Below are 26,368 nucleotides of genomic sequence, written 5' to 3' on the forward strand. Positions count from 1 at the left end.
GCAGCTATTCAGCGGGCTTAGTCGAATTAAAAAAACGCTCACAGCTTCTCCTGAAGGGATGGTGACCAGTCTGTCTTGTGCAACCTGTCCGTGCAGTCTGTCTCACGACCTTCTTTGTCTCCATTTGTTTTCCTGGAATGTCACTTCCCCGTGGGTCCGTGTTTGTCTGGTGTAAAGATAACACTTGTTTGTCTTGATACATATTTCAACCCCTTTTGCACTTGTGTAATAGTTTTTTGTTTTATTATACATACTGTATCTTTGATCAGACTCCTTTACCACACACTACCACTGCATTCGTATTTAAAGACTTTTCCATCTTACATTGTCGTACAGTGAGAGGACACTGTGACACCAACACATTTCCAGTCATTTTAACATGAAGCAAGAACATTTGAAAATGAATATCGAACCACAGAACTGTTTTTTCGGGAACTAAATAATGTAGTTGTATTAAGTTCCAATTGATACATGTTTCTCAAAACGCTTCCTTAACAAGAAGAAATGTGTACTAAAATGGCATGATCTGCCTTTACTACCAATACTGTCATGTAAGGTAACACACAGGTGCAAACAAAACTATACACAGCGCTTTTACCGCCCACAAAATGCCAGAGAGATTTAATTTAGCCCTACAGACATTAAATATATTCTGGTGTGAAACTCCCCGCGTCTTTACCATTAAAGAACCAGACAAAATGTGTAATGTTTGATCCCATAAACAAGAATGAACGCATAGGTGTACCGAATATGTTGTGGGTTACTGGGAGCAGAATTTATTCAGTGTATTAATAGTGTCAAAACTGGCATCAAATAACTTTAAACGTTTAGCTGTTCTCCTCCTCAAATCCAGTCAGTCATTTTGCTTTTCCATAGCTTTCATATCCATAAAACGGCATTCATAATAAAACATTTCTTACGCCCCCTTTCCTCACATACATCAAGGGATAGTTCAGCTGCGGTGATAATGATCAGGACTTTGATAGAAATAATAATCACTCATTAAATTGTTACAAACCCTTCTGGTCTCCCAATCTCAAAGTTTTCTTCCGTTTCAATCGGATTTTATAAAGCCCAGTTTCTTTTAGTCACCTACTCACTTTGAGAAGGCTAAAGCTATACCTCATGCGGGATATGCATCCGCTCCCTTATCACCTCTATCTTCCATTTTCTCTTTAAGATGTTTACTCATTTTCCATTTGCCCCCTGTGTTTTGCCCCCTGAAAGTCACTGGGAAGATGCCCGTTTGACAAGATAACTTTGTAATTAGCATAAGGAATGTCACCTTTTCTCTCAGCTCTCCCGACCAGAGTCATCTCTAACCATCTGTTTGTTTTCTGTGTGTGTGTTTGAGCGCTTGTACATATGTATTTGTGTATGCAGTCTAGGCCGTGTGTGTTTGTGTGGAGGGTTGTCCACCCACTCTGAGTTGATATTCAGTGCTAGCGTGTTGCATTGATTACCCATGTTCACCCTCGCCTTCCTCCTACGTCTCAGCTCTGTGTCCTTGGCGCGTCCCACCTTCTGGACTTGAGCAAATGAGTAAGACGATTTGAGGAGAAAATTGTGGTATCTTCACACAGATGATAAGATTCCTAATTTAACTTCCATTTACTGTTGTGTTTCTGGATCATGTTGCATGACAGGGAATGATTTATTTATTAAGACTAATCTTTTGATCATTCTTTTTCTGGCGTTTTGATTCGTAAGTGTCATAATTGTAGACTTTGAGAGACTTGTCACCTTTCTTTTTATCAGTTTATGATTGCTTTATTGGGACCCCATAAGCCAGTAGCTGCTATGATTCTTGTTGTTTATTCTTTGTCAACGTGGAAAACATCCCACTTCATCTTGTCTTCTCAAGCTTTGATATCCACCTCCAAACATTTCACCTACAATTACTGTTTCTCCCTGTGTTTTGAAAAGAAATACCCCCTCCTAGTGGCCAAAGCATGTAGCAAACACCAGCCAGTTTGAAGTAATCTACCTAATGGTTTTTATATTGAGGGTTTATCTTTTAAATATTCTTTTTTTTTTGCCTTAATGCACGTGCATGTCTTTCTTATGTCACATCTCCCTGCTGCAGCCTGGCGATATAAGAAGAAACAAGGTCTGTTTTATGTACCCCACTGTCTTCTTCTTTACAATGTGTCCCCCTGTGTTTATGAATTCTTAATCATTTTTTGTTTACTTTGTTTTAAATCTCACTCTCTCTCTTTGTAGCAGCTGCCGCTGACGGTTCAGGAGCTTCAGGAAGAGCTGAAGGCTCAAAGGGACATGAACAGTCGCTTGCAGCAACAGCGGCAGCAGGGGAACTCTGGCTCCTATCGAGAACTCCATACAGACCGGGACCACAGGGGGGGGCTCAGCCCCGGCCCCAGCCCCAGACAAAGCTCCAGTAACCTACACAGTCCCGGGCCGAAGAATAGCGCAAGAGCCAGTCCATCCAGCACATACAATCCCAGGCAACAGGAAGCTGATGTCATCATTCACAGCCCTGGTTATGGCTGTAACACCGCAGTAGCAGCTCAGAGAATCAGCCCCGCCAACACCCTTCAGCCTGGGCCGAGGAACAACTCCGATCAGCCCTTCTACAGTCCTGGCCACGGCCCGGTGGTAGCGCCCGGCTCTGGTTTGTTCCGCGCCGGCAGCCCTTGCCAGGTGCCCGGCTGTGACGGCTTCTCCTCGCCACCTCCCGTGGATCAATCGGAGGAGAATTTCTACCGGCTGCAGTCGGAGCGCGAGCGGCAGATCAAGGAGCTGTTCCTGCTGAGGAAGACCGTGGAAGAGATGGAGATGAGAATGGACTCTCAGAAACAGACCCTGGGCGCCCGGGACGAGAGCATCCAGAGGCTACTTGAGATGCTTCAGGGCCAAGGGCACGGCCCGGGTCAGGGACAGGGACACTGGGGTCGGGGACAACGGCCAGGCATCATAACGATGGCGGCGCAGGAGGCCGAAGCACAGCTGGAGAACATGCACGTGAGAGAGGTGAGTTTTTCTTCCTTGTGTCTTTCAGGGCTGCAGACGGTGAATGGTCACGCATCGGAACCATTCGTTTGTATTAGTAAACGGATGTGAATGGCAGAGCCGTATGTCAATAGATTTGACTTACTATCATACTGATGTTAGAATGAATATACATGAAAAAAAGTGCTATTTCTTTCTATGTCATACCTAAAGTTGTTTACACACGTTCACATTTTTGTTTGATTTGTATATTGCTTGAAAAGATAATAATTGGCATTTTGCAGTTTAAATAGTGTGCATTTTTCCATGTATGTGTGTGTGAGTGCTGAGTAGAAAGCTGAGCAGGTCTTATCAATGGGATTCATTAACATACGGAGAGCTCTAAGCCTGTGTTCAGCCATGCAGTTTTACAATACAACTCTGTTTGTGTGTGTGTGCGCGCGCGTGTGTACGTGTTCCTGGATATACACACGCTCACATGGCACTTATGGTCATATGGTCATATGGTCTGTGTGTTGAGAATAGCCTTTGGCAGTTTTTCGACAGCATGTGGCATGCATTACGCTTGTTGTGCTTTGGAAATTAAAAGATAATTAAATAAGGTTAAAAAATGGTTGTAACACATGTGGTTACACTCATACCAAACACTTTGTTGTTTTCTTTCTTCCTTGAAGACTGAATTTGAATTCGAAAACGCTCTATTGTGCTTCAGTGTGACACAGGAGTGTCTGCGTCCTCTGGCTCGCACTGACTCTGTGCTTCTTGTTCCTCCCTTGTTTATTTTTAACTCCTAAATCTTCTTAGCCTTTAATTTCGCTCTCTCTCTCTGTGCGTGTGTGTGTGTGTGTGTGTGTGTGAGAGTGTGTTGCATGTCTGTGCATGGCTCTGCTATTGTTTATTATGATGTTCTTGTTCTACTCGTCTATATTGTTTGTCTGCTATGCACAGTTACATGTGATAGTGATTGTGTGTGTGTGTGTGTGTGTGTGTTGTTGTGTGTGTGTGTGTGGTTGTGAGCATGCGTCCACATCTGGGTCCTGTCGGCTTAGTGTTTTTTAGCCTAGCCGCCGTTGGCTGATGGGATATCCACCTGAGCCGGTCACTCTTATGATTTTTTCGGACGGCAGCATGGCTGTTTCCGTCCATGCTAATGCCGCCACTGCTGTGCATGTGCGTGCTCGTGTGTGTGCGTGAGGGACCTGACCATGCTGTGTGTATAATAGGTGAGTACCTGTTCACACTGAGCTATTTTTAACTACTTGACAAGCTTAACACATACCGTGGGTGCAATGTATTTGGGGGGGAGATGGGAGAAAGGAGTGTTTTTCTAAGCTAAAAAAAACAAGCTGTATTTGTCTGAATATTAATGTATGATTAATGAGTGAAAACACTCTGAAAGCTCTGATTGAGAAGAGAAGCGATTGTTGTTCTTTCGTGCTTTCCCCCCGTCTCCTTCTGACCTCCTCTCCCCTGAGGTTGAGATGGTGTGATGTCTGTTTATGTACATATGCATATATACATATATTATACATTATATATATATGTGTGTGTGTGTGTGTGAGAGAGAGAGAGAGTATTACAGGTTCATAACAATTAAATGCCCCAAATCAATAGTTCAAAATAGTTCCTCATAACTGAGATAATACACATTGGGTTGTAGTGAAGAGACACTGTCAGACACTTTGGGCGTGAACCAAAAGTTGACGAATTAAAAAATGTAGTTTGCTAACATTGTGATGAAGTGTAGCCAAATTGTCAGACAGCTTTGATGTGGTTGTGGTTGGTGTTGAATCGAAGGTTGGTCTGAATTAATACTAATTTGAAGGGATTTCTATGCACTCATTGAACTGTGCCTAATTCCTGTGAAGGCCCCTTGCCTTTGTTTGAACATAATTAAGCTCTACACTTGCACTTGTCATGGTTCGTGAAGGAGAGCCTATGATAGTATGTGCCTCTATTAGGGTGCACTACTCTGGGCTCTTTTGATTAACTCCAAAGGAAACCAGCCCAACTGCCTTTCATTACCGTGCCCATTACTCTCCTTCAAATGACCCAGCTTGTTTAGCTTGAGCTGGGATAATAAATGCCTCCATTTTCAGTTCACCTCTGCTTTTATTTATCCTTCAAACATGGCTGAGGGTTGAGACAGAGTTCTTGGTATTCTTTACTGCTCGGAAGAAAACCGATCACTTTGAGAGTGTGTTTAAAGTATTATGTTTCCGTGACAACCTGTAGGTTTGTATGATGCAAACTGTGCTCTCTCGCTTGTGTTTCATTAAACACATAAAATATTTACTGAGACATTCTTGCAGTGCTAGCAATGTCCACAATGTGGCAGTGTTCTATCAGAATTTAACTTGTGTGATGTGTGAACTCTGAGCCTTGGCTGTGTGTGATGGTGACACACACACACACACACACACACACACACACACACACACACACACACACACACACACACACACCGAGAGGCATAAATCTGGGCCTAATCGGCTTTCCCCAGCCGCCTGGTCCCCGTGGACCCAATAATAACAGCCTCACCACTGGTCTGTTCCTGCACAGCCCTGACCTGCTGCCAAGGGCGTGCACACTCACATGCACGCTCCTACTGTAGAGTTTTTTACTCAGAGATGGCATATGGAATTTTCACACATTTCATACAGTAGATTTCACATGGTCACTGTGCACGGAGACATCTCCGTCACGGTAGAGGTCCTGCCTCTATCCAGAGCGGCAGCAGGACCACTGAGTATGTGGCGCTGTTCTAGTGTTGTGAACTTATGGGTACAGCATTTATGGCTCCCCTGTTTTATCTCTAGTATGACTGACTCCAGAAGTCCTGTGGCTCTTTTTAGCGAGCGCCCCTTGTCTGCCCTGCATCCTCTCTCAAACATTAAAGAAACTACAGACACGTAACTTTTTTAGGGGCCGGTTTGCTTTCATGTCTTTCCTGCTTTTTCTTTTTAGCTCTTTCCCATTCCAACGGCTTATCAGCTCACTTATTTCTCATTTGTCTTTTTACTTTTGTATGTTTGTCTGCCCATCAATATTTCCCCCAGGTTGATATGCCATCTGCCATCGAAGTTCATCGGTAAAAAAAACATTCTCCCGGGTGGGACTTTTTAAAGCTCCATTGTTGTTTGACTCATTGCAGCCTCGCTTAATGAAGCAGCTCACCCCTAAAATGATAACAACACCACTGTAAATAAATAAGCAAAAACACATGCCCACCACAACACATCTTCTCCAGGCTCTGTTGGTCTTCCAGAATGTTTGAGCGGAAAGGTTCAAACTTTCTCCTCATGCCTTCCCCTATTTCTCAGAAACACTTTCCCTCCCATTCTCTCTTTTTTTGCAGACTTCGAGCGTATAGGCGGGCATATTTTCCCATTTGTGTCAAGAAAATGTGTTTCCTTTTTCTCTCACTGATGGAAAAGGGATGGGAATGTGATTGATGAATGTGTGTGATCGTATGTGTGTGTGTGTGTGTGCATGTGTGTCTATGTAGAGTCGGTTCATGTTGTAGTTTGTGCATGGCATATTTGACACCATTGCCTTTGGGCTAAAATTGAACCTTTTGACCGTATCCTTCATTCAGGATGCGGGCACTTATTGCTAAAGTGTTATGTTCGATCCTATTCATTCCATATGCTTGGTCCTCTTAACACATGTGGAGCAGAGGAGACATTCTTTGATGACATGCTCTCTTGCATGACTTAATTTACCCTTTTGTACTGCAGCTATACTCTAAACACTGATGATAAGAAGTTAATACACACACACTCTCCATGGGAGAGATAAATACATGCGCACGATTGGATGCACACTTACTGTGACACATTAATACACATATGGTGAGTAGGAGATTAGGATCGTGGCAGCAGTGGGCATACCAGTATGTGGGAGGCATACTCTGACAGCAGTAATCCCTCCTTATCCACAACTGACATGGACAGGAGGATAAGGGCCTTGTCTACTCTCATTTCAACTTACTGGGAGGAATTGGAGCAACCAGTTGCCTCTGCCTGTATGTATACTCATACTTTAAACAATATACAGCTGCTCTTCCTTTTCCCCACTACCGTGGAGACATATTTGTATCCTGTGAAGCTCCTAGGCTGTCACTTGCAACTGACCTCTTTCTATAAGGGTTTATTTTGTTTTAAAGTCACACAGCACACACTATCCGGTGCACAAGTAATTGAAATGATTTCGCTATGAATCCTCTGTGATGGTGGAACCTTAAAGCTTTGAAGGGCCTACGACTCACAAACCAGTTAATAAATAAAATAAAGGTAAATCTGCGCATGGATTGAAAGAGCAGCGTTTGAGCAAAGGCAACGGAGACTGCGACTGCTCCAGCGGTGGCCAGTAGATCAGGTAGTGGTTGTGCTGGGAGGCTTCTGGGTGTGAATATGTGTGGCTAAACAGGAGGTTCTTAAAAAAGACAACACTGGTCTCAGCTATACCTCCCTGGTCGTATACGTCTTTCAAAAAAAGTACAGTAATTCGCAGGAGTTGGATAAGATGAAAATGACAGCTGGATAGTTCATTTCTTGATATCTTTGCTCTGACCTCACACATACCTGCTCAGACAGGTGGCAGCTGCTTCTCTAGCAGATATCGACGAGCGTCATATTCCAAATACACAATCATGAGATGGTCATTCCAGGTTTGAAAAACTATGGTCATTGAAAATACTTTTCATTTGTTGCCGGACAGTTGAATCTCGAATGGACTTTTTCCTAATGTGCAACAAGTATGTTCGACCCGCCATGTGCTCCTTTGCTTGATAGTGTGTGTGCTCGCGTGCTGGCATAGTTGTAGGTCAGAGCGGCCATTAAATATTGATGGAAGAAGTGTAGCGCATGTGCTGGTAGAAAGTGTTGCTAAGCAAGAGCTTTAGCCTGCCAGAGACATCTGCGAGGGAGCGAGAGAGGGAGCGAGAGAGAGTTAACAAGTGAGAGATAATAAATAGAGAGATGAAGACTGAAAGATTCTCATGACCTATAGCTGAGTGCTTCTCCTTTCTGCTGACAAACCGAGACAGAAATACGAAAAGGAAAAGAGCAGAGAACATACCAGAACCCGCTGTTGAAGATGGAAAGAAATCCTCAGGAGAGTATCAAACACAGTCCAGCTTAAAGATCGTTGGATGGTTCCTTGTTTTTTTTTGCAAAACTAGAATTTCTAAGGATGTACAATAGATAGCATTTTGAATAGGGAGACTGGAACTGGTCGGACCGATCCTCTTTTTTTTAACGGCTCTGAAGCTGTAGGTGTTCAAAGGTGCAAAAGATGATGAGCCGCCAGGCTTATTTTTACCGGGTGCCTCCCCAGGAGCTCCATCGCAGGAACCAGCTCCAGGCCGATCCGGCCAACACCAGGGCTCTGCAGACTGTCATTGATATGAAGGTAGGACGCACAGTGGATCTGGACTCAACAAGAGCAATTAAAACGTAATGTTAGGTACCAATGTCCTACACAAGTTTAAACCGCGTTTGAGCAGTGTAGTTTGCAGCCTGCTGTCTTGTTAAGTGTGATATCAGCCTCAAACCAACAAACCTTCACTAGTGCACTGCTGGATGTGAGCAGCAGCAGAGCTTGGACTTTGAAATGTGGACACAAACATACATGCAGAAACGATCTGCCAAACATTGTCTTATTGTGGCGGCCGTGTCTATGTAAAGGCCATTATTGGCCCATGCACAGTTGAGTACTTATTCAATTTGTTTCAAATGTCACATATGGAAGCTTTCACTCTCATTTCAACCCTTTGAAGTCATTAAAGCTGTAAAAAAATGCAGTTGACTCCACATGTGTCTGCGTGCACAATCCCCCCCAAACCCCTCCCTGCACACCCACATCGCATCGATTTAACACTTGTTCTAAAAGTGGTTCCTTTACTTGAAAACCACAGTTATTTTTCACACGTACTTTGTGATTTGTCTACCTATTAACAGACCGCACATGTGCTAGGATCCTCACGCTGCTGCAAGTGCATGAGAGGAGCGGAGTGTATTAATTACAAAGGCGAAGCAAACCTTGCCAGAAGGATTAGTCATATGAAGGAGGAGAGAAAGAAACGCAGCCACAGTTCTCCTTTGGTGAATTTGATAATGAGAATGACATGTTTTCCCACATTGTGGATTTTTTAAACAGTCCTCGTTTTTTTTGTAGTGTGCGTGTGTGTGTGTGTGCTGTTGCTTATTTATCATTAAATGGTGAATGTTTCCATTTTTTTGATTACAGAAAACCAACCCCCCTTTCTGTTTTGATCCTGACATTATTTGGCAGGTACAGTAATAAGTGCTCACCTCTTAATCCTTCCTGTTGTGGCTGCGGATATACAGTATTTGTGCTCTTCCTTGGTTGGAGTGGAGCACCTTCATGTTTCAGAGGTTTTAAGGCACACACCTTTGTATTCCTATAGTACTGAATGCTGTTTTTGATATTGTCCTCTGTGTTTTATTTGGGTTAGCCTTGTTTCTCTTCCTCCGGGAGATATTTCTTCTCGCTCTGTACTCTGGAGCAGGTCCAGATAGCAATCAGAATTAAACACAGAGCAAAATTAATTAATCAGATATCAACATAAATCAATGTAAATGATTGGCCTCGGTGCTCATTGGAAAATATGTCTTTATACAGACTGTTTGTGTGTGTTGTGTGTATCTATATGCATTCCTGTATAACACGGTCTACTTCTATTTGTTTAGGATGGTACGCAGCACTGGTGGGTAGGGTTGATGTCAGAGGATGTAATAGACGTCAGATGCTTATATGTTGTCTGTGGTTTGTGCTGATGGCATCATACAATCTGCTTCCGTTTATTCAATTAAACGTCTCTTATCGTCCAAGGTTTAGCATTTAACGTGTGTCTGAACCCATGCAGCTAAACAACCCTAGGAACTGTCCATGACAGACCCTCCCATTCCCTCACAGATACCTTCACACTTCACCCTGTTATACCAGACAATCTAGTCAGAAATAGGAATATGTATTAAATAGTTCTTTGAGCTACCATATTATATTCTCTGCACAGATATTTGTCGTCATGTCATCAAACAAGGGCAGCTCTATGAGAGACGGTCGGTAAATGGTCTCGCGTCCATCTAGTTTTGTAGTTATTCTGCTCTCTTTCTGTATTTGTACTTTTTTGCAAAACATGTTAGAGTAAAGATGGTGGAAAGCTCAATGATATCTGAGGAAACTCAGCCCCTGTTAAACCTGTTAATATCATATCTTGGTCGGACACAGACAGTCTACACGCCTTTTTTAGCTGGCGTCAATCTCTCCTTCCGCTTCCTGTCTTTTCTGCAGGGGGGTCAACGCTACGTCCTTCTGCTTAAAACTGCCCAAGACGACTGTGGTGTGATTAAAGAAATACAAACAAACCAATTTGTTTTTTGTGCCTATTCCAGGATTATAACGTGTGAAGCCTGACCTTTCTGTAGAATTGACAATGCGCTGTGGAGATCTGGTCTGCTACATCTTTGCTGACTCTTTGCCCGCCTACTGTTGCTGGTGCAGGACACCAAGATATCTTCCCTGGAGAGGAACATCAGAGACTTGGAAGATGAAGTCCAGATGTTAAAGACCAGCGGCCTGCTGCACCCTTATGACAGGCAGGATGAGCTGAAGCAGGTGGAGGTCTACAAGAGCCATTCTAAGTTCATGAAATCTAAGGTAGAATGCCTCAGAACGCCATGTGAGACAACTTTTCACTGCATGAACCAAGTGATGCATGTCTGCCCCGAAACATCAGTTATGACCGCATTGGCAAGTTGCCTGTCCACGTTGCATGTGCATGGAGAAGCATGCATGAGTGTGGTGGAATCTTGATGGAGTGCAAGTTACGGGACATTGTGACTTTTGGCTGCTTTTTCCCTGCATGACCCGCCTACACTTGATGAATATATCTTCATATTCAGAGTAAGGTTTCTTGTTTCTTCCTTACTTCCCATGAAATATTGGTTAGCCTTACCGACCATGCCTGTGTGATGACCAGGCATTGTACTCCTCTCCCATCTGACGGCTGACTGTTCTGAGGGAGCTATTGCCGTATCGGCTTGCAGTGCACCGTGTCTGTTTACTACCCTCAGCTGGCAGGAAGACCTTTAAAAGGCCCTACTAATATGTCTCTATTTCAGGCTGTATGGTTTATTCATTGGGACCCAGCAGTGTTTCGGACTGACGTGCACATTTTTTGAATAGGCTCATGAATATATCTACAGGAAAGAGAAACGTAGTATCAAGTTTCATGTGAAAATGCATGTCTTTTGTTTATTAATGGTGCTCTTTGTAGGGGCCATGTGTCAATGCATCGGGGAAGGTTCTTGATGCAATCATAAAAGAGATGTTTTCATGAATGGGGCCCTGATGGATGAATGTGAGCTTACAGCGACAGAGGAAAGAGCTCTCTCCTCACCCGTCCTGACCCGCGATGACATACATCGCAGTGATGGCACTGGCTTGCTCTCCCTTGTCTCGTCTTTCTGCGTAACAGAGAGACACCATGCGCGGTCACACAGATTCATCCTATATCCTTGAACTGTTTAGGGTCCTACAGTCTTACAGCTGCTGTGGCGGCTGGTGTTGAGTTGAGACTGTGATAAGGGAAACCGGAGAGGACAGCGTCCCTGTCCTCTCCAGTTTCCTCCGTGGGCTTTGATTTACTTGAACCCCAGAAAGTGGCTTCTGAGAACACGAACATTTGTTTAAGCGTGACCGAGTACGACAGTGAATTTCTTCTGCATATCATCTTCTCCAACAGAGCTTTATCAAAGTGCATCATTCTGAATCCTCAGCGGTGTGGTTGAGAAGTTCAGAGTGCGGCGCAGCCTGTGTGCTGTAGTTTAGTGGCTTGCTGTCTTCTTGTCTGTGTCTCTCTGTAGGAGCAGGCCTTGTCACCATGCCTGTCTTCCACCAGAACAGCTCAGACCTTCCTCCTCCCCCCACAACGTCCCTGGATCACAGAACAAGCAGAAGTACCCTCTCATTAGCCGCTCGCTTATATTCTTGTCGCTGGTTTTATCTATTGATCTATCATATTTTTGGTGTCAATTTTCATACCCTGTCACCTGTCCCACCACACCGAGTCACCTTATTGCTGCAGTTTTTTTTCGTCTGTTCCTTGTCTCCCTTTATCTTCTTTATAGAAGATCTATAGGGATCTTTATTTCTCTGAGGGTTGATAAGGCCCATCTCTTGTTTGGTCATATTTTTTCCGGTAAGATGTTAAACCTACTCACAAAATGAGAGAAATCTCTACTTTGAATCAACTTCCAGAATTTGTGGCACTAAAGGACCGATGACAATCTTCCTCACAGCTTGGACAGAAAACTATTAATGGATTTGATTCATCTTGTGGGTGTCTGCCATGTTCTGTACGGTCTTCTTTTAAACAAATCTGTAATAAGTCAGCTAAGTGGGTTGAATTCTGCTCCACATAACTGCCTGCATGTACTTTCACTCTTTTGGCCTCTTTGACTTGGTGCATCCACGGGCCGGACAACGAACTGACAATATAGGGGCTGCGTTATGATTCAATATTATAGTATATAATTCATGCAAGTAAATGTATCCAGCCACATGTTAATATTCTAGATTTTTTAGTTAACAATTTTAAAGTTAAATGAAGAAGTACCTCCCTAACCTTACTTAAATGTGTCAGCATTATACATATTTCATCATTTTAATTTGAACACTTTTCATTGTGACATTAAATAATGAGATAGGGATCGGTTTAGTGCATATTTTACATATCTTTAATAAACACCATGCCTAATGTCTTTCAAAGTGTGGGGAAAATTGTCCCATTTAGTGATACACAACCGCAACACATACATGTGTGTGTATGTGGCTGTGGGGCTGCACGCGCCTTTGCTTGGTGGATTCTTTTTCACTTTGAAAGTTTTTGTTATCTCTGTACAATGACGACTAAACAATTAAATGTTTGTTAAATCACAAATGCGTGATTGTGTTTCTCCGCTTGCTAGATTGAGCAGCTGAAGCAGGAGCTCAACAGGAAGGAGTCAGAGATGCAGGCCCTTCAGACCAAACTAGAGACCCTGACCAATCAGAACTCTGACTGCAAGCAGCACATCGAGGTGCTAAAGGAGTCGCTCAGCGCCAAGGAGCAACGGGCCAACACGCTGCAGACAGAGGTCAGTACATTCACACAGAAAAGTAGCTGTTGGTCCATCGCTGGCAACCTCCATGCGCTGGGCAACTGGTCCTCATAACCGACTCGCATACCCAGATGCTAACACAGGTTGCACAACTTGTAAACTGCCGGATTTTCCCCCGGTTTCGTTCTTTCTGTTTTTGTGATGGACGATGAGGGGGGGTGGATATGCTTTCTTTGTGGTTGGCTCCTGTAGTCAACCAGTGAGCTTGATGCATGAGGGAGGCTCAGTCAGTCAAACGGCTGGATGGAGAAAGCTGGCAGACTTTTCCTCTTTGTCTTTGGAAATGTCTACACTCAATGGCACTAATGATTTTATCACTGCTATTAGTGATGGCGGCGGGTTGTACATTGAGAGATGGAGGCGTGTGTGTGGGGAGGGTAGCATTTAGCATTTTTTTTTCCATCATTCTCTTGACTTGGAAATGATAATTTAGAACTTTAGATCTCTTTGTTTTAGGCAGTTGAGAACGGCCTGCTAACCATGTCCACTTACAGGAAGCAATTTGGGCCAAAATTAGGCCTAATTGTCCATACATGTGCAAGGAATTTTGGCCCTCGCAACCAACAGAATACATCATACTTCAAGGAATTTGTTATGTAGTGGGTGTTTTTTTCCCTTGTGTATATGTTTTAGTGAGAGTGTCCATTTTTTTTTTCACAGTTCTTGCACATAATTTATTTACATTTGTAATTTGTTCAGGCATTTAGTCTTCAACCCGTCACTTATCTAGTTTGTAACTTTAAAAGGACAATTGTATTGTCCTTCACAAATGATCTTGCTTCTATTTTTCTTAACGAGGAGAACCTAGAAATGAAATGTTTCCTCATGCTGCACTGCATCTTTAAAAGTTTTGCACAATAAGTTGAAAGAGTAGTAGACAACCCACGGAGCGCACAACAACATGCTCGCTGTCAGGTCTTAAATACTTTGCCCCGGCTATTGAAATGGCATTTTCCCTCGCTTCGGAAAAGCCAGCTTCCTGGATTTAATTGGCAAACCAGAGGATGAGAAAAGAGATTTTGAAGGCACGGCGATTCTTTTAGGGTCTCCCTTCATTCCTTCCGTCTTCTCCTATTATTACTTCACGTCCCTTAAACAATTTGTTCCAGCTTTCCTCCATCACATTTAAAATTCCTAAAGATCCCCAGATTTCCTTCCGGGGTATCATACCCCTCCACATATACGTTAGTGGGTTTTCTTCTGTGTGCCAGGCAGGTCTTATTATGAATGACAGTGATTGGTACAGTATTCCACTCCCACTGAGACAGACTGGTGTCTCCTGTCCCCCAGACCTCGCTTCACCTCAGACACTAGTCTCTAAAAGCTATTCCCATCAGGATGGGACCAAGAAGGGACCTCAGCGAACAGAGCCGGCACTGTGAGCAAGGGGAATGAGAAAATGAAAGTGTATTTATTTGTCAGTCAAAGTTAAGGATGGCTTCCAAATGGACGGGATTGAATACGGCTCCAGATACCTGGAAAATGTGGGAAAATAGTGTGTAAGCTTTGTGAGTTGCCCACATCTGTGGAAACCTGAGCCTTTAATACATTATGTGTATGTGTCACTCTTCCCCCCCGATCACAACAATGCAGAACTGTAATTGTACTCCAGCAGATCAGGTGACTCATAAGAGACCTTCCTTCATATTTAACTAGCCAGCGACAAAGCAACAGGCCTCCGTGGTAAAGCGGCTTGCAGGTACTATGTTGAGTTTTCTTTGAGAAGAACTTAAAATGGACCTGTCCATTCAGAGGCACTCGCAGCACCATTTAGATGTAACTGTTTTGAGATTACAAGTCAAAACCCTTTATGGGGCACAAGCTAAATATACAAAATAATAATGACAAAGTTTGACATAAATGACTCAAACCGAGCTTGGATGCCTTATTTTTTCAAGAAGGTGTAATTTTAGGCATAATGACTTTTTGTTACTTTCAAGTCTTATTCAATACATCATGATGTTAATTTAGAAAATTATAGTCCCATTTGACCCGCGGCTACTTTCTTATTGACAGGTTGTTACCCCAGTGTTTTCAATGTTTTTGTCTTTTAACTTTTACAAGGTTTCTTCAATTCCTTAAAGTTAATACAACACTTTGGTTGTCTAAAATAGTTTGCTTGTACTCAGCATCCTTTCCTCATGATGAAAAATGCCAAATTTCCAAACCAGAAGCTTCAAAACCACTGTTCACAAACCAATGGGTGACATCACAAGGACTTCTTGTATATATGGTCCATGGTTATGACAGGATAATGATTTAAGCCAGGAGTCTGAGCCCTGAGGCCTCCCCTCAAACGAGGCTTGGAAAATGCCTGAATACATACAAACGCTCTGTCCTACAGCATTTATCGGTTAATGAATATTGATTATAAGCTATATTTTCTCAAATCTACTATATCTCTTCGACCAAATCACACATTAAGGGATCTTCCTCATTCAAGACCAATCATTTTTATTTTTCCATTCCAATTACTGAGTCTGCTCTGAAACAGTTTAAAGCATGCTTTGCAAATCTTTGATTAAAGCCATATTGAATAGCCCAAATCTCTGCAATATATCAAAGAATCTAATATGAAAAACACAACTTGAGGTTTTTGGGGGTGTGCTGTAGGGGTTAATGGCCTACAATGTTAGTTTTCAAGGCATTGCTCAACAGTAACCGGAGGATGGACCAAGACACTGCATGTATGACTTATTTGACACAACGTTTTCTATTTTTCCATTGGTAAAACTGTCCATAGTAATAAACAACATGCCCACTAGCATAATTAATGCATGAATTGATTATTGTGAAAATTTGTCACTTAGGACTTTTTAAGATTCCACAATACTTTAAAGCTGCTGTGTTCACAGCAGTGATCACAGCGACGTCACTCTCAATAACGTGAGAGTAACGTTGGCCTTTGAGTTTCTCCCCAGTGTGTCCCCACTTTGTCCTCCACTTTGTCATAACAAATTATTTCTACGTCTCGACAGGATAAGCTGCTCGTAAGATGATGGTTTTGATTCGGTTGTCTGTGTTGAAGTCTGCTCCCAACTTCCTGTAAAATAAGTCGGGCCTGTGTGTCACGGCTCACTGGTTAAAAGGTATTGTGGACATTCTTGTGAGAAGACATACAGGCTGTCTTAGCAAAACATGTTTTATGGCACGGCTCCGTTTGCTGTCTTCTTAAGTGGTAACTCTAAAGCCTTGAGAGACATAATTTGGGTTTAATGCAAAACATCACATTTGATTTATTTAATATAATTACATTTCCATTTTCTGAAGGTTTGATTCATATGTTCACCCTCACAGCCTACCATTTTGTTGGTGGCCACTTACCAACAAAGGAAAAATCTAGACCAAATCTGAATCAAGCACATAAATAACACATTAACATAATGTCTGACATTTTGTTCCTCGCTGAATGCCAGCAGAGGAGTTAGTAGCAGCATGCCTCTTTAAGTACTTTCTGCGACTTGGCAACGTGTCTTTTTTGCAGAAAGCAGTCTGTGGTATTTCAGTTCAACTTCGTCAGATGTGACCCCACATAGCCTGTGTTTTCTCTAATCACCAGTTCCAGCAGTGTGTCCTGCCAGAAGACTTCCACTGAGTTTTGATTTTGAGGTGTAATGACCTGAAGAAGATATGCATGACTCAAAAATGACTTTCTAACATCAACCATAACAACAATGATGAATGGGGAGAAAAGAAAATCTGGAGAGGGAAAAAAAATCATTGATAGATGAGGCGAAAGGAGAAAGTTAGAAGTGAGAGAATTGAGTTGCTTGATGGATGTGGAAGTTGTGGACTTTTGTCAGTGAGTGATGCGATGGTACAGTGTGCTGTGGTCCCCGCTGGATGGCTTTTGTTGATCCTTCCTGGTTCTCTTTCCTGATTAATGGTGCACACAGGTAGTGAGGCGGAGGACAGATGTGGTCTCAACCTGGTTGCAATCTGCCCTGTGCTTTTCCTCCCGCTGTGTTCTCGCTCTCCGTCGTTCTTCCTACGTCATTCACTTTTCCTCCTTCTGTCCATATTTTCTCTTCCTTCGTGCCACCGTTTGTCATCCCTCCCCTCATTTTCTCACCTACTTCTCCTTCGCTATCCATTCGTGTTCCCCATCTGTTGGTACCACCGCAAGAAGGAGTGTGTGTACAACTTGGGTGAGAACTTGATGAACACATAAAGACTGTGGGCTACTCGGCTTAAGCAAATGGAAAACGGTCACTTTTTTCGGCTGGCCACTAATTATTAACTTCAAATGTAAACCCTGGGCCTCTCGCGATGAGCCCTTTGCAAACCTGTTATAATATTACCCTCATCTGATCCTGACTGACCATGGTCACCGCTCTCAGACCCAAGAACATGCTCCTATGTTCCTCGGGTGTTGCGGTTGGGGATGCAGAGTGAGCAGTAAAGCGTCGGGGCCCCCAATAAAAACATGTGGCCGTCCAAAATAAAGCCCCGGCAAGTTTGTCTTAGCCCATGTGGAAAAGCCATAAAACGGAGTTATGGGGGTCAGAATGGAGATGGGATATTTAATGGTTTACCAGGTAAACATGTGCACAACAAAAGGAGCTGACGGACACAAGCGTGTTAAATCTGCTACGTATGCATATGCTCTCGATGACATGCAGATTTGTGTGGTTGTGCATACTGCAGGTGACAATGTGTAGAACATCTAAGCTAAATTTCATATGATGTCATTGCTAATTTGAATGAAAGTCTAGAATGAAAGTTCATTTTCTTTCTCTGTATTGTTACATGTTTTCTATATTTTGCACATAAACACATAGAGAAAATATGTCGTTGCTTAGTCTGCCGTCAGTCAGCGGATGGTTAACCAGTAGGCAGTGAGGTGCTGATAGAGATAGCAATAGACAATACTCCCCATTCTTTTATTCTGACCTCCTCTCTCCTCAGGGTCACCCTGCTTAGCTCAGACCACTTAACCTCTAATTTCAAACACACACACACACTCACTCCCGCACACACCCGCTTACAAAATTACAGTCACACCAAGATGCAGTGCCACAAGAATAAACACTCCCACTCATGGTTTGGTTTTTGTTGATGGAAGGTCTCTAAATAGAATGATTTAATCAGAAGAAGCAGACCTAAGATCTCTTTTCTCTTCCTTTTTGGGGACACTTATGTGTTTCTTTTGTCTCTAATGTAGTGCATTTTATTTTGAAATGAGTGTCAAGTAAAAGTCCCGCTTTTCAGCTGGAGTTAATTCAAATTAAAATGGGTGGTTTTCATAAGAAAATGTTTCGTGTACAAGATCCCGAGGGCTTGTTAGACTGACCAGCAGAATGACAAAAAAACAGTTCTACCCGTTGAAAGTAGGCTGATTTCAGGCACCTATTGAACACTGCAGACACACAATTGTTATGCACTTGTTTGCCAGAGTTTTCTGTGACAGAAAATAGAATCACTGGAGACAGGATGTAGCAACCAGCACTGAAAATGATCAGCAAAAATAATCAAAGAAGGAGCAAGTGTTAATGAGGGGGAACGCCTGCAGCGTCTCTTCCTCTATATGTGCATGTGTACGTTGTGTCCATCTCCGCTGGAGGAGGTAATGATGATGGATGGAGGGACGGAATGAGGCAGATGTGTGCAGTGAGGGTTGGTGGGATAGCACTTGGAGAAAGTCCCCTTCATTTTCTGTCAAATATCCAACCTCTGCTACAATACCAAAGGCATGAGATGATTGTCTTTTATGCTTTGGTAGAAAACACTCATTCATCCTGTTGACAAAGACCCCTTTGTTATAGTATTTTTACATCCGCGCTTTCCCAGCTTCCCTCTGTAGCCTGTGGGCAGACAGCTGTGTTGCCATGGTTTTGATCCACAGATGTCGGCGTGTACAATGAGACTTCGCCCCAAACTCCACCCACGCTCTGAGGCATTTACATCCACTTATTATCCCTTGCCGACCCGGAGGTGATCAGACAGGTGATCACACGATTCTTGATCTGAACGTTCCTTCAACCCTGGCTTTGATGACACACCTCAAATGACATCAGGCCCGAGACCCAGGACAGGGAACGTCCTTCATTTCCGCACAGATCACCGCGGTGGCGTCATGTCTGGCGTTGCCAGCTGAGGTGGATAGAATGTCTTCTGTGTTTGCGTGTGGTTTTAAATGCAGTTTGTGTCTTGGTGTATGTGTATACTGTTTGTGTGTAAATCACTAAGAATCCCTGCAGGGGATTGCAGATGCTCGGCCGTTGTCCAGCGTCCCTCTGTGAAGTGCCCTGTTCTTCTGTTTTGACATTGCAACATCAGTTCTTGGGTTTCCAATCCAACCAATTGTGCCTTCTCAGACGCCCAGACTATTGAGAAACACCAAATCCTGAACACAAACTCATTAGTGGGTACATGCCAATTTTTATATGAAAAAAAATCCCAGTTTGGTCCTCAAGCTGTCTAACCCCACAACTAACGGGGACCTCTTGACATAGCATTGGAAGTTTCTATTGCCTCATCTGGAAACTACGGATCATTTAATACTACGTCTTCGCACATCAATGCCAACAGTAAAAGCTCCTTTTACACCATCTGTTAAAACTGTAACATATGTATTTCATAAACTAGATATTTTCTGTGTCACCTTTTGCCAATCTTTGACAAAAACAAATATTCAAGCCAAACTAACAGCAACTGGGTCTTTGAACACAGCAGTCCGCATTCACTTTCTTCTTTTTTCATCATATGAGGGTGTGTTGGTTTCTCTTTGATGCATACTGTATATTTTTGAATGATTACAGTTCAGGTGGTCCAGCATCCTCTTCAAATGAGATAGCTCTCTTTCTTTAGGTTGTACAATTCAGACTTCGCCATATTCATGGCTTAACTAGCATGAACCAGTAAAAAAAAATGTTTTGGTGATTAATTTCACAGCAAGGGCCTTCAAATAAATTATATCTAATGGCTGACTGGTGCTGTATTTATGCAGGTTGGAACGGAATAGCCGACACAGCTGTGTCTAGTGCGGCACTGCAGCCCGAGCAGACCTGAGCTCAGACATCTATCGACTCCACCAGTCACACGCTTGGGATTTAACAACCTTTATGGTGGTGTTGTTAGCTGATGTGACACTTACACTTGAACCGTTGAACTTGTAAAATCCATGGTGTGTGTGTGTGTGTGTTAATGCGTCATGCGTGAAGGAAGGAAAGATGTGTGACAATCCAGAGCGAGAGATACGCGGTCACGTTAGAAATGACGTTCTGTTCAGACTATGACTCCTCTCGCCCCCAAGTGGGTGAGTGAGAGCGCAACTGTCAGTGTGTGAGTATCCAAGTATCGGTGCATCCCCAGGCCCTCGCTGTGGTTGTTTTTAGTCCTGCCGCTTTAACCGGGGTCTACTCGCATAGTCCCTGCGTTGTCTGTTGCGGCGCAGAGCCGACGCGGGGCCTGATACCTTTGCAGATTCGACTGCCAGAAAAACTTTTATGATGAAATGTGAGGCAGGAAAAGGGGAGGTGAGGATAAACAGAGAAGCTGTTTTCTTTAAGCCTCTGTTTTACTTTGCTAACCAGTGTCCAGAATCCACATTTGGCTGTCATTGCAGGCATGACGGACAGGAAGTCAAGGAGAATGAGCGTGTTTATGCATGTGTGTGCATTGCTGCATGTGTGATTGCTGCTGCATGCCTGTGTACATATAGAGCACTTTTTAATGTAGGCATGTGTACATGCACACGTTAGAGTGGTTATTCCTTTGTGACTATTTGTTTAAGCACATTCCACATATTAGAAATAAATAGTTATGCAACCACAGAATCTTGAAAACGTATCCAGGTCATTTTTTTAGACGATAAGGTGCTGACTGAGGGGCTGGAAAGCTTAAGTGGGGTTTTGGGCGACGACGGGGTGATATAGATGTGTTCATCTTTTCAATGACATCTCTAAAGGTCCTTTTGGATTCGGACTTGGCCAGACTGGGCAACAGTTGCCGCCTCTCCTTCTATTCCTCACCTCTCAATTTCTTTATCTTACCCTCATACACAAAGAAGCTGTGATAACAAAACAGAACGCGGTCCCAAATGTCCAATTGCATAAGAAACGATCGGTTTCTTCCCAGTTCTCTCCGTCAGCGTAGGAGTTCTGCTTTGCGCGTTATGCCTTTCGCCTGGAAACACACAGAAATGCGCACAAGCTTCACAGTCGTAGCTGGGGAAATGTGGGCCTGTCCCAAAGACAACCTGACTCCAGGACCTGAGGGATTTGTCACACCGACACATCGCTTTGTCTCACCACAGGCCCTGCCCCTTTAAACGGCAATAGAAAAACTCCCGGAGAGCGTAGAGCACGGCTGAGAGGACGCAGCGTTGAAGGAGAGGTAGAAGTGACGGTTGGAAAGCGAGAGGTTTGGTATGAAGGCGACATTGAGAAGAACAGCAGTAGAAAATTGGAGAGGAAATTGAAGGAGATGTGAGAGGTTAATTACCTTGACTTGTTAGCTGTCTATCATCTCAGCATGTGCGCCAGCTGATAAAGCCAAACAGTATTTCCTGTTACGGACCTGCTGATGGAGTCGTAGTTTGAGCCGGTGAAAGAGCAGCATGTCAGTGGTGCTGATGTTTTCTAAAGAATTCTCATCATCTCACTCCAACGTCTTTCACTCAATTCAATTTAATATGCGACATTGGCAAAGGGTCAAGTTGTAATGAGATTAAAAACCCCCAAAAAGGTGCAATTCATAGAATAAAGAAAATAACAGAATGATTGCTCTCTCTTTTTTGTGTGTTTTACGAAAAGGCTTGGCAAAGCGTGCCGATTGTATGCGTTCACTGTGTGTTTTATTTATCCGTCGCCTTGCTCTCCCCCAAACGTCTTTCATCCCCTCCCTCCTTGTTTTTGATGTACTGTGCCTGGCAGCAGTCCGTGCTTTAAGAGGGTATTAGCAGGGTGTCTGTACAGTACTATCACAGCTTAGTGGGCCAGTGCAGGTGAGACAGCAGGGATTTCCTGTTAGGCCTCTCTGCTACATTCTTTCTAAATTGCTCTTTGCCAGGTGGGGTTGAAGGGGAGGGTGGTCTCTCCCGCTCCCTTGTATTCTGTCTCATACACTCAATGGCAAACACTGATGCACGCGCACGCATGTGGCAACACATGGGTGCAGGACAGGATGATGTGCATGTGCCAACATACTGTACGCACAAAGGATTAGTGCTGTGTGTGTGTGTGTGTGTGTGTGTGTGCCAGTGTGGAGTGGGGAGGACAGAGCAGGCCTCAGTATTGGTGTCTGGTTGTCTGCCAGAGGAGCAATATGAGATAAATACTTCACCATCTTACACCTGGGGGTCCCGACCTGCTTCTAATGCCACTGCTTGAGAGGGGCCCTCTGTGTGCCTGCAGCCTGCAAGGTGCACTCTCATTTTACTCAAACTCATACGGGCAGGTAGGAACTCATGCTGGCCCAACACCATATCTCGCAATTGCCCGCTCAGTAGATGTGTTATTTTCCATTTCTTTAGTTTTTTACTGCCACACTCCAAGTCTGGCTTGTTAAAACGACAGTTTAGAAGACCTCCCTCTTTTCTTTTAATTATCTACAGAATGCATGTTTGTGTGTCTCGTGAATTCCTAAAACAAAGTAATGCACACATTGAAACTCAGTTGAAATGGGTTTCCTTATTGCGCATGGCGAAAAGTGAAGAAGAGCAACAGAGCAGCACAGTGTTATGTGTGAGTGGGAACTTTTGTGTGTGGGTCACTGTAGGCGGTGCCGCACAGCACTGATGGATGTCCAATAACACCTTCTGGATTGAGCTCAGATACAACTCATCTCAGTGCACGTGGTCAGATACTGAGGATTTTAATGTGTGAGTGTGAAGTGTGGGAGCAGTCTGATCTATGGCAGCGCTGGTCCAGTCACACAGCAGGCTGAATAACAAACGATTGAACAGGCTCCCCTCTCTCTCTCTCTCTCTCTCTCTCTCTCTCTCACTGCCTCTCGGTACATAACAACTACTTCCATGTGTCAACAAGCACAAATGTGTTGAGAAATATCAGTTTTAGGTCTGAATAGTCGCATACTGAAAATAAATGTATTATTATTATTATTATTAAGTATTTCTTTGCTAAACTGTATTGAATATTGAATATTGTTTTATATTACCTACTCTGACTCGTATCCCCTTTCTCACCCCAAGAATCCTTGTTTGTCTGATTATATATATATTTTGTTTTATGTCTTTTCCTGGTCTTTTCTAGGTAGATGCTCTGCGAGTGCGTCTGGAGGAGAAGGAGCAGTTACTGACCAAGAAGACCAAGCAGCTGCAGGACCTGACCGACGAAAAGAGCACTTTAACTGGAGAGATCAGAGACATGAAGGACATGCTGGATGTCAAGGAGAGGAAGGTTAATGTACTGCAGAAGAAGGTAAGTGGGTCCAACTTTTTGAATGGATTTTATTGATTCTTTTTTCCACTTCCACATTTGGCAGGAAAAACGAGCTCATGGAATTTAATCACTTTTATACCATAACAAAGAAGTGCAGATATTCTGTCACCACATCTGTCACCACACAAGCTAGCTTGTTAACCGGCCATATTGGAAGCTCATTTTCTGTTCTGGCTACGTGATCATGTCTTTGGGACTGTGAATCGACAGGGAGCATGTTTGGTAAATCAATCAACGCATGTGTGCAAAGTAAGATATTATTCTCCCACTATTTCTTTTGGTTAACAGAGATACATTCCATAGATACAGAGGATCGCTGTTTCAGCAGCTCAAGTGCAGAGCCAGATTAACACAATAGATAAAACATATTATACAATGAATAAGAATAATATGTATATATATATATATATATATATATATATATATATTGGTACCTGTGTGTGTGCATTAGTCCCAATGAGTTCAGTGCAGGAGAAACATCTCTCCATATACGCACACATATATGCACACCTGCATGCAGACACACACACACACACACACATATAAAGGCTTGCTCGCACGGCATGTCACAGAGGCCTTAATGAATTTTATAAGGTTAGCTATTTAGACAGGGCCTGTGGCCACCTGTGGTGCGCATCTTGGCAATTCCTCTTTAGACCAATTACACACACGTAAAGGTCCTCTCTCAACTTCCTTGTTTCCTGTTATGTCCTCAAATTAGATCTGCCTTACTCTCCTTCCGGCCTCCCTCTTGCTGAGTTTAAAGAAAGAGGTCTCCGAAGGTCACATGCCGTGTCACAAATCAGTGTGGATGCATGTGGATGTGTGTGCATGAATATGTTCAAATGCATTTTGATGTCTGTGTGACCTCGGGGTGTTTCTGTGTGAGAAGCTTAAAGATGACCTTCATGTGCTCCCTGCGCGTTTCTCCTTTGGGTTCCACCTACAGCACTTTATGTCAGCTTGTTTTTAGCAACATAGGCCCCTTTTTTTGACAGATCATTCACAGGCGATTTCAACTATGACTTTATTTCGCAGCCGAAGAAATATTGCCGCCAGCTTTTTTCGGAGGAATTTTAAAAATGTACTTACTATTTGTTATATTTTACTACATGGCTTTGTGCAGTATTTTACTCTTGTATTTTACGCCTTTGTTGCCAGTTTCTTCCCCACAGAAAATATATCCTTAGCCGTTTTTATTTCTAACTGACAAAATGACGTTATTGTTTGTATGTGTATATATTACGGAGGGTTCCCTCTACCTGGACCTAGAGATAAAGGAGATATACAGCTGCAGAATGACTCAAAACTTTGAGGTGACGACTATAAAACGGAATGTCGGGGGTTCTCAGTAGCCAAATGGTGAAGGATTTCTGCAATGTCCAAGGCTTGATTTTAGCTGAGGACCTTTGTACCCTTGTCTCCCGAAAAGGCAAAATACCAGGACTGTCTTGTAAAAGTCTTGTACAACAACAAGCCACATTTCCTTTCGTCAGCCTACTGGCGGCGGTTTAGGGATTCTTTCGTTGCTAGATGGTACTTCCAATAAATACTATTTAGGTCTGTGGATTGGAGTAGGTCATGTTTTGACTTTTGTCATGTCATTATTGTACATATTATCATTGTGTTTCGTATGCGTTGGGCTCTAGTTTTCAGGGACACGATAAGGCAAAAGAAGGGTATGTAAAGACAATAATTGGATCACACTTGTAAAAAAGAATATCGTCATGACTGATTTCTTCCCAGGATCCAGCTGTCCCTTACACTTCCGGTGCCTACATCTCAAGGGTACATTTTCCTCAATTTAGGGGGAAGCCTTTTATGTTATGGAACGAGGTTCAGCCTGGATTAGGTCATTTAGAAGTCCAACGAGTGGCTCTCCTTCAACTCGTAAAATTGTCAGCTCCGAATGAGTCCTGCCCCCCCTCCCCGGATGTAACGATTCGGTATCTAAACCAGACACACGCGCACACAAACAAACGTGTCATCCTCCCGGGCAGCTTTGAGGATTAAGATGGTGCACCTGGTTTTTTTTTACAACAAGCCATCTTCACTTCAAATGGCTCCGAACCGCCCTGCACACGGGGTGTCGGTGTTGATGACGCAGGCTGATGACAGATTTCAATTTAATGTGTGTGTGTGTGTGTGTGCAGGAAAACCTGCTCTCCTTCCGGTCTTTCTAAGAGCAAAACCACTTTGATTTTTACTGGGTGTGATATTATATGGAGTTATTCCGTTTTTGGGAGTATTTTCTTTTCGCTATATTGACTTTTTATATATTTCGCTTTGACATTAAAAGAGCCTGCTCTCGTCATCTCCAACAACTGAAAAGGTTTCTACCGACCATTTGAATCGTCAGCTTTATGACTTTATGTACATAGAAATTACTCCTCTAACCATCACCCTATCCAACGGGGTCCCTGCAGACCCCAGAAGTAAATAAATGTGTTCTAATATATTTAAGGTATTAGTGGACAGTTTTTTCAACTCATTTTGAAGGTCAGATTCCTTCATGTGCTCTGGCTCTCTTTGTTTCACACTATGCAAATGAACTACAACCTTCGTTCGTAAGATTAGCATCATTAACTATGATGTTTTGAGAGGAGATCATTTCATATTTTGCCATGATATTGTTGATTCTCCTTCCTTTCAGTCAGTAGTCCTTGTATGTTAAATTGGCCGGTGGACTAAGGGTTAAATGTCGGCTGTGTTTGCAGTGTGGAACTACTGAATGGTAAAGGGCCCTTCTACATCCACCCGACAATCAATTATTTATCCCAGCCAGTGACACTTTATACACTAGAG

The 26,368-nt window shown here is 43.2% G+C and overlaps 1 protein-coding gene across 9 annotated transcripts in view; it reads left to right on the forward strand.

The window, feature by feature from the left end:
• The window catches only part of LOC120829835 (ERC protein 2), a 117,650-nt gene that overhangs the window by 3,623 nt on the left and 87,659 nt on the right, over positions 1–26,368 (forward strand). For 3 of the 9 annotated variants that reach the window (XR_013453033.1, XM_040194343.2, XM_040194350.2), the window contains exons 3-8: positions 2,087–2,110; positions 2,224–2,991; positions 10,501–10,656; positions 11,865–11,957; positions 12,969–13,136; positions 23,375–23,542. Coding sequence is in view for 7 of the 9 variants with exons in the window: in XM_040194343.2 (XP_040050277.2) it covers positions 2,087–2,110; positions 2,224–2,991; positions 10,501–10,656; positions 11,865–11,957; positions 12,969–13,136; positions 23,375–23,542 (1,377 nt within the window). In the remaining 2 variants the exon portion in view is untranslated. The remainder of the gene's footprint in view (positions 1–2,086; positions 2,111–2,223; positions 2,992–10,500; positions 10,657–11,864; positions 11,958–12,968; positions 13,137–23,374; positions 23,543–26,368) is intronic. The other 6 variants (XM_078090680.1, XM_078090693.1, XR_013453034.1 and 3 more) reach the window with 4 other exon arrangements.

Source organism: Gasterosteus aculeatus, chromosome 2 (genome assembly GCF_964276395.1).
Source record: "Gasterosteus aculeatus chromosome 2, fGasAcu3.hap1.1, whole genome shotgun sequence".
NCBI lineage: Eukaryota > Metazoa > Chordata > Actinopteri > Perciformes > Gasterosteidae > Gasterosteus > Gasterosteus aculeatus.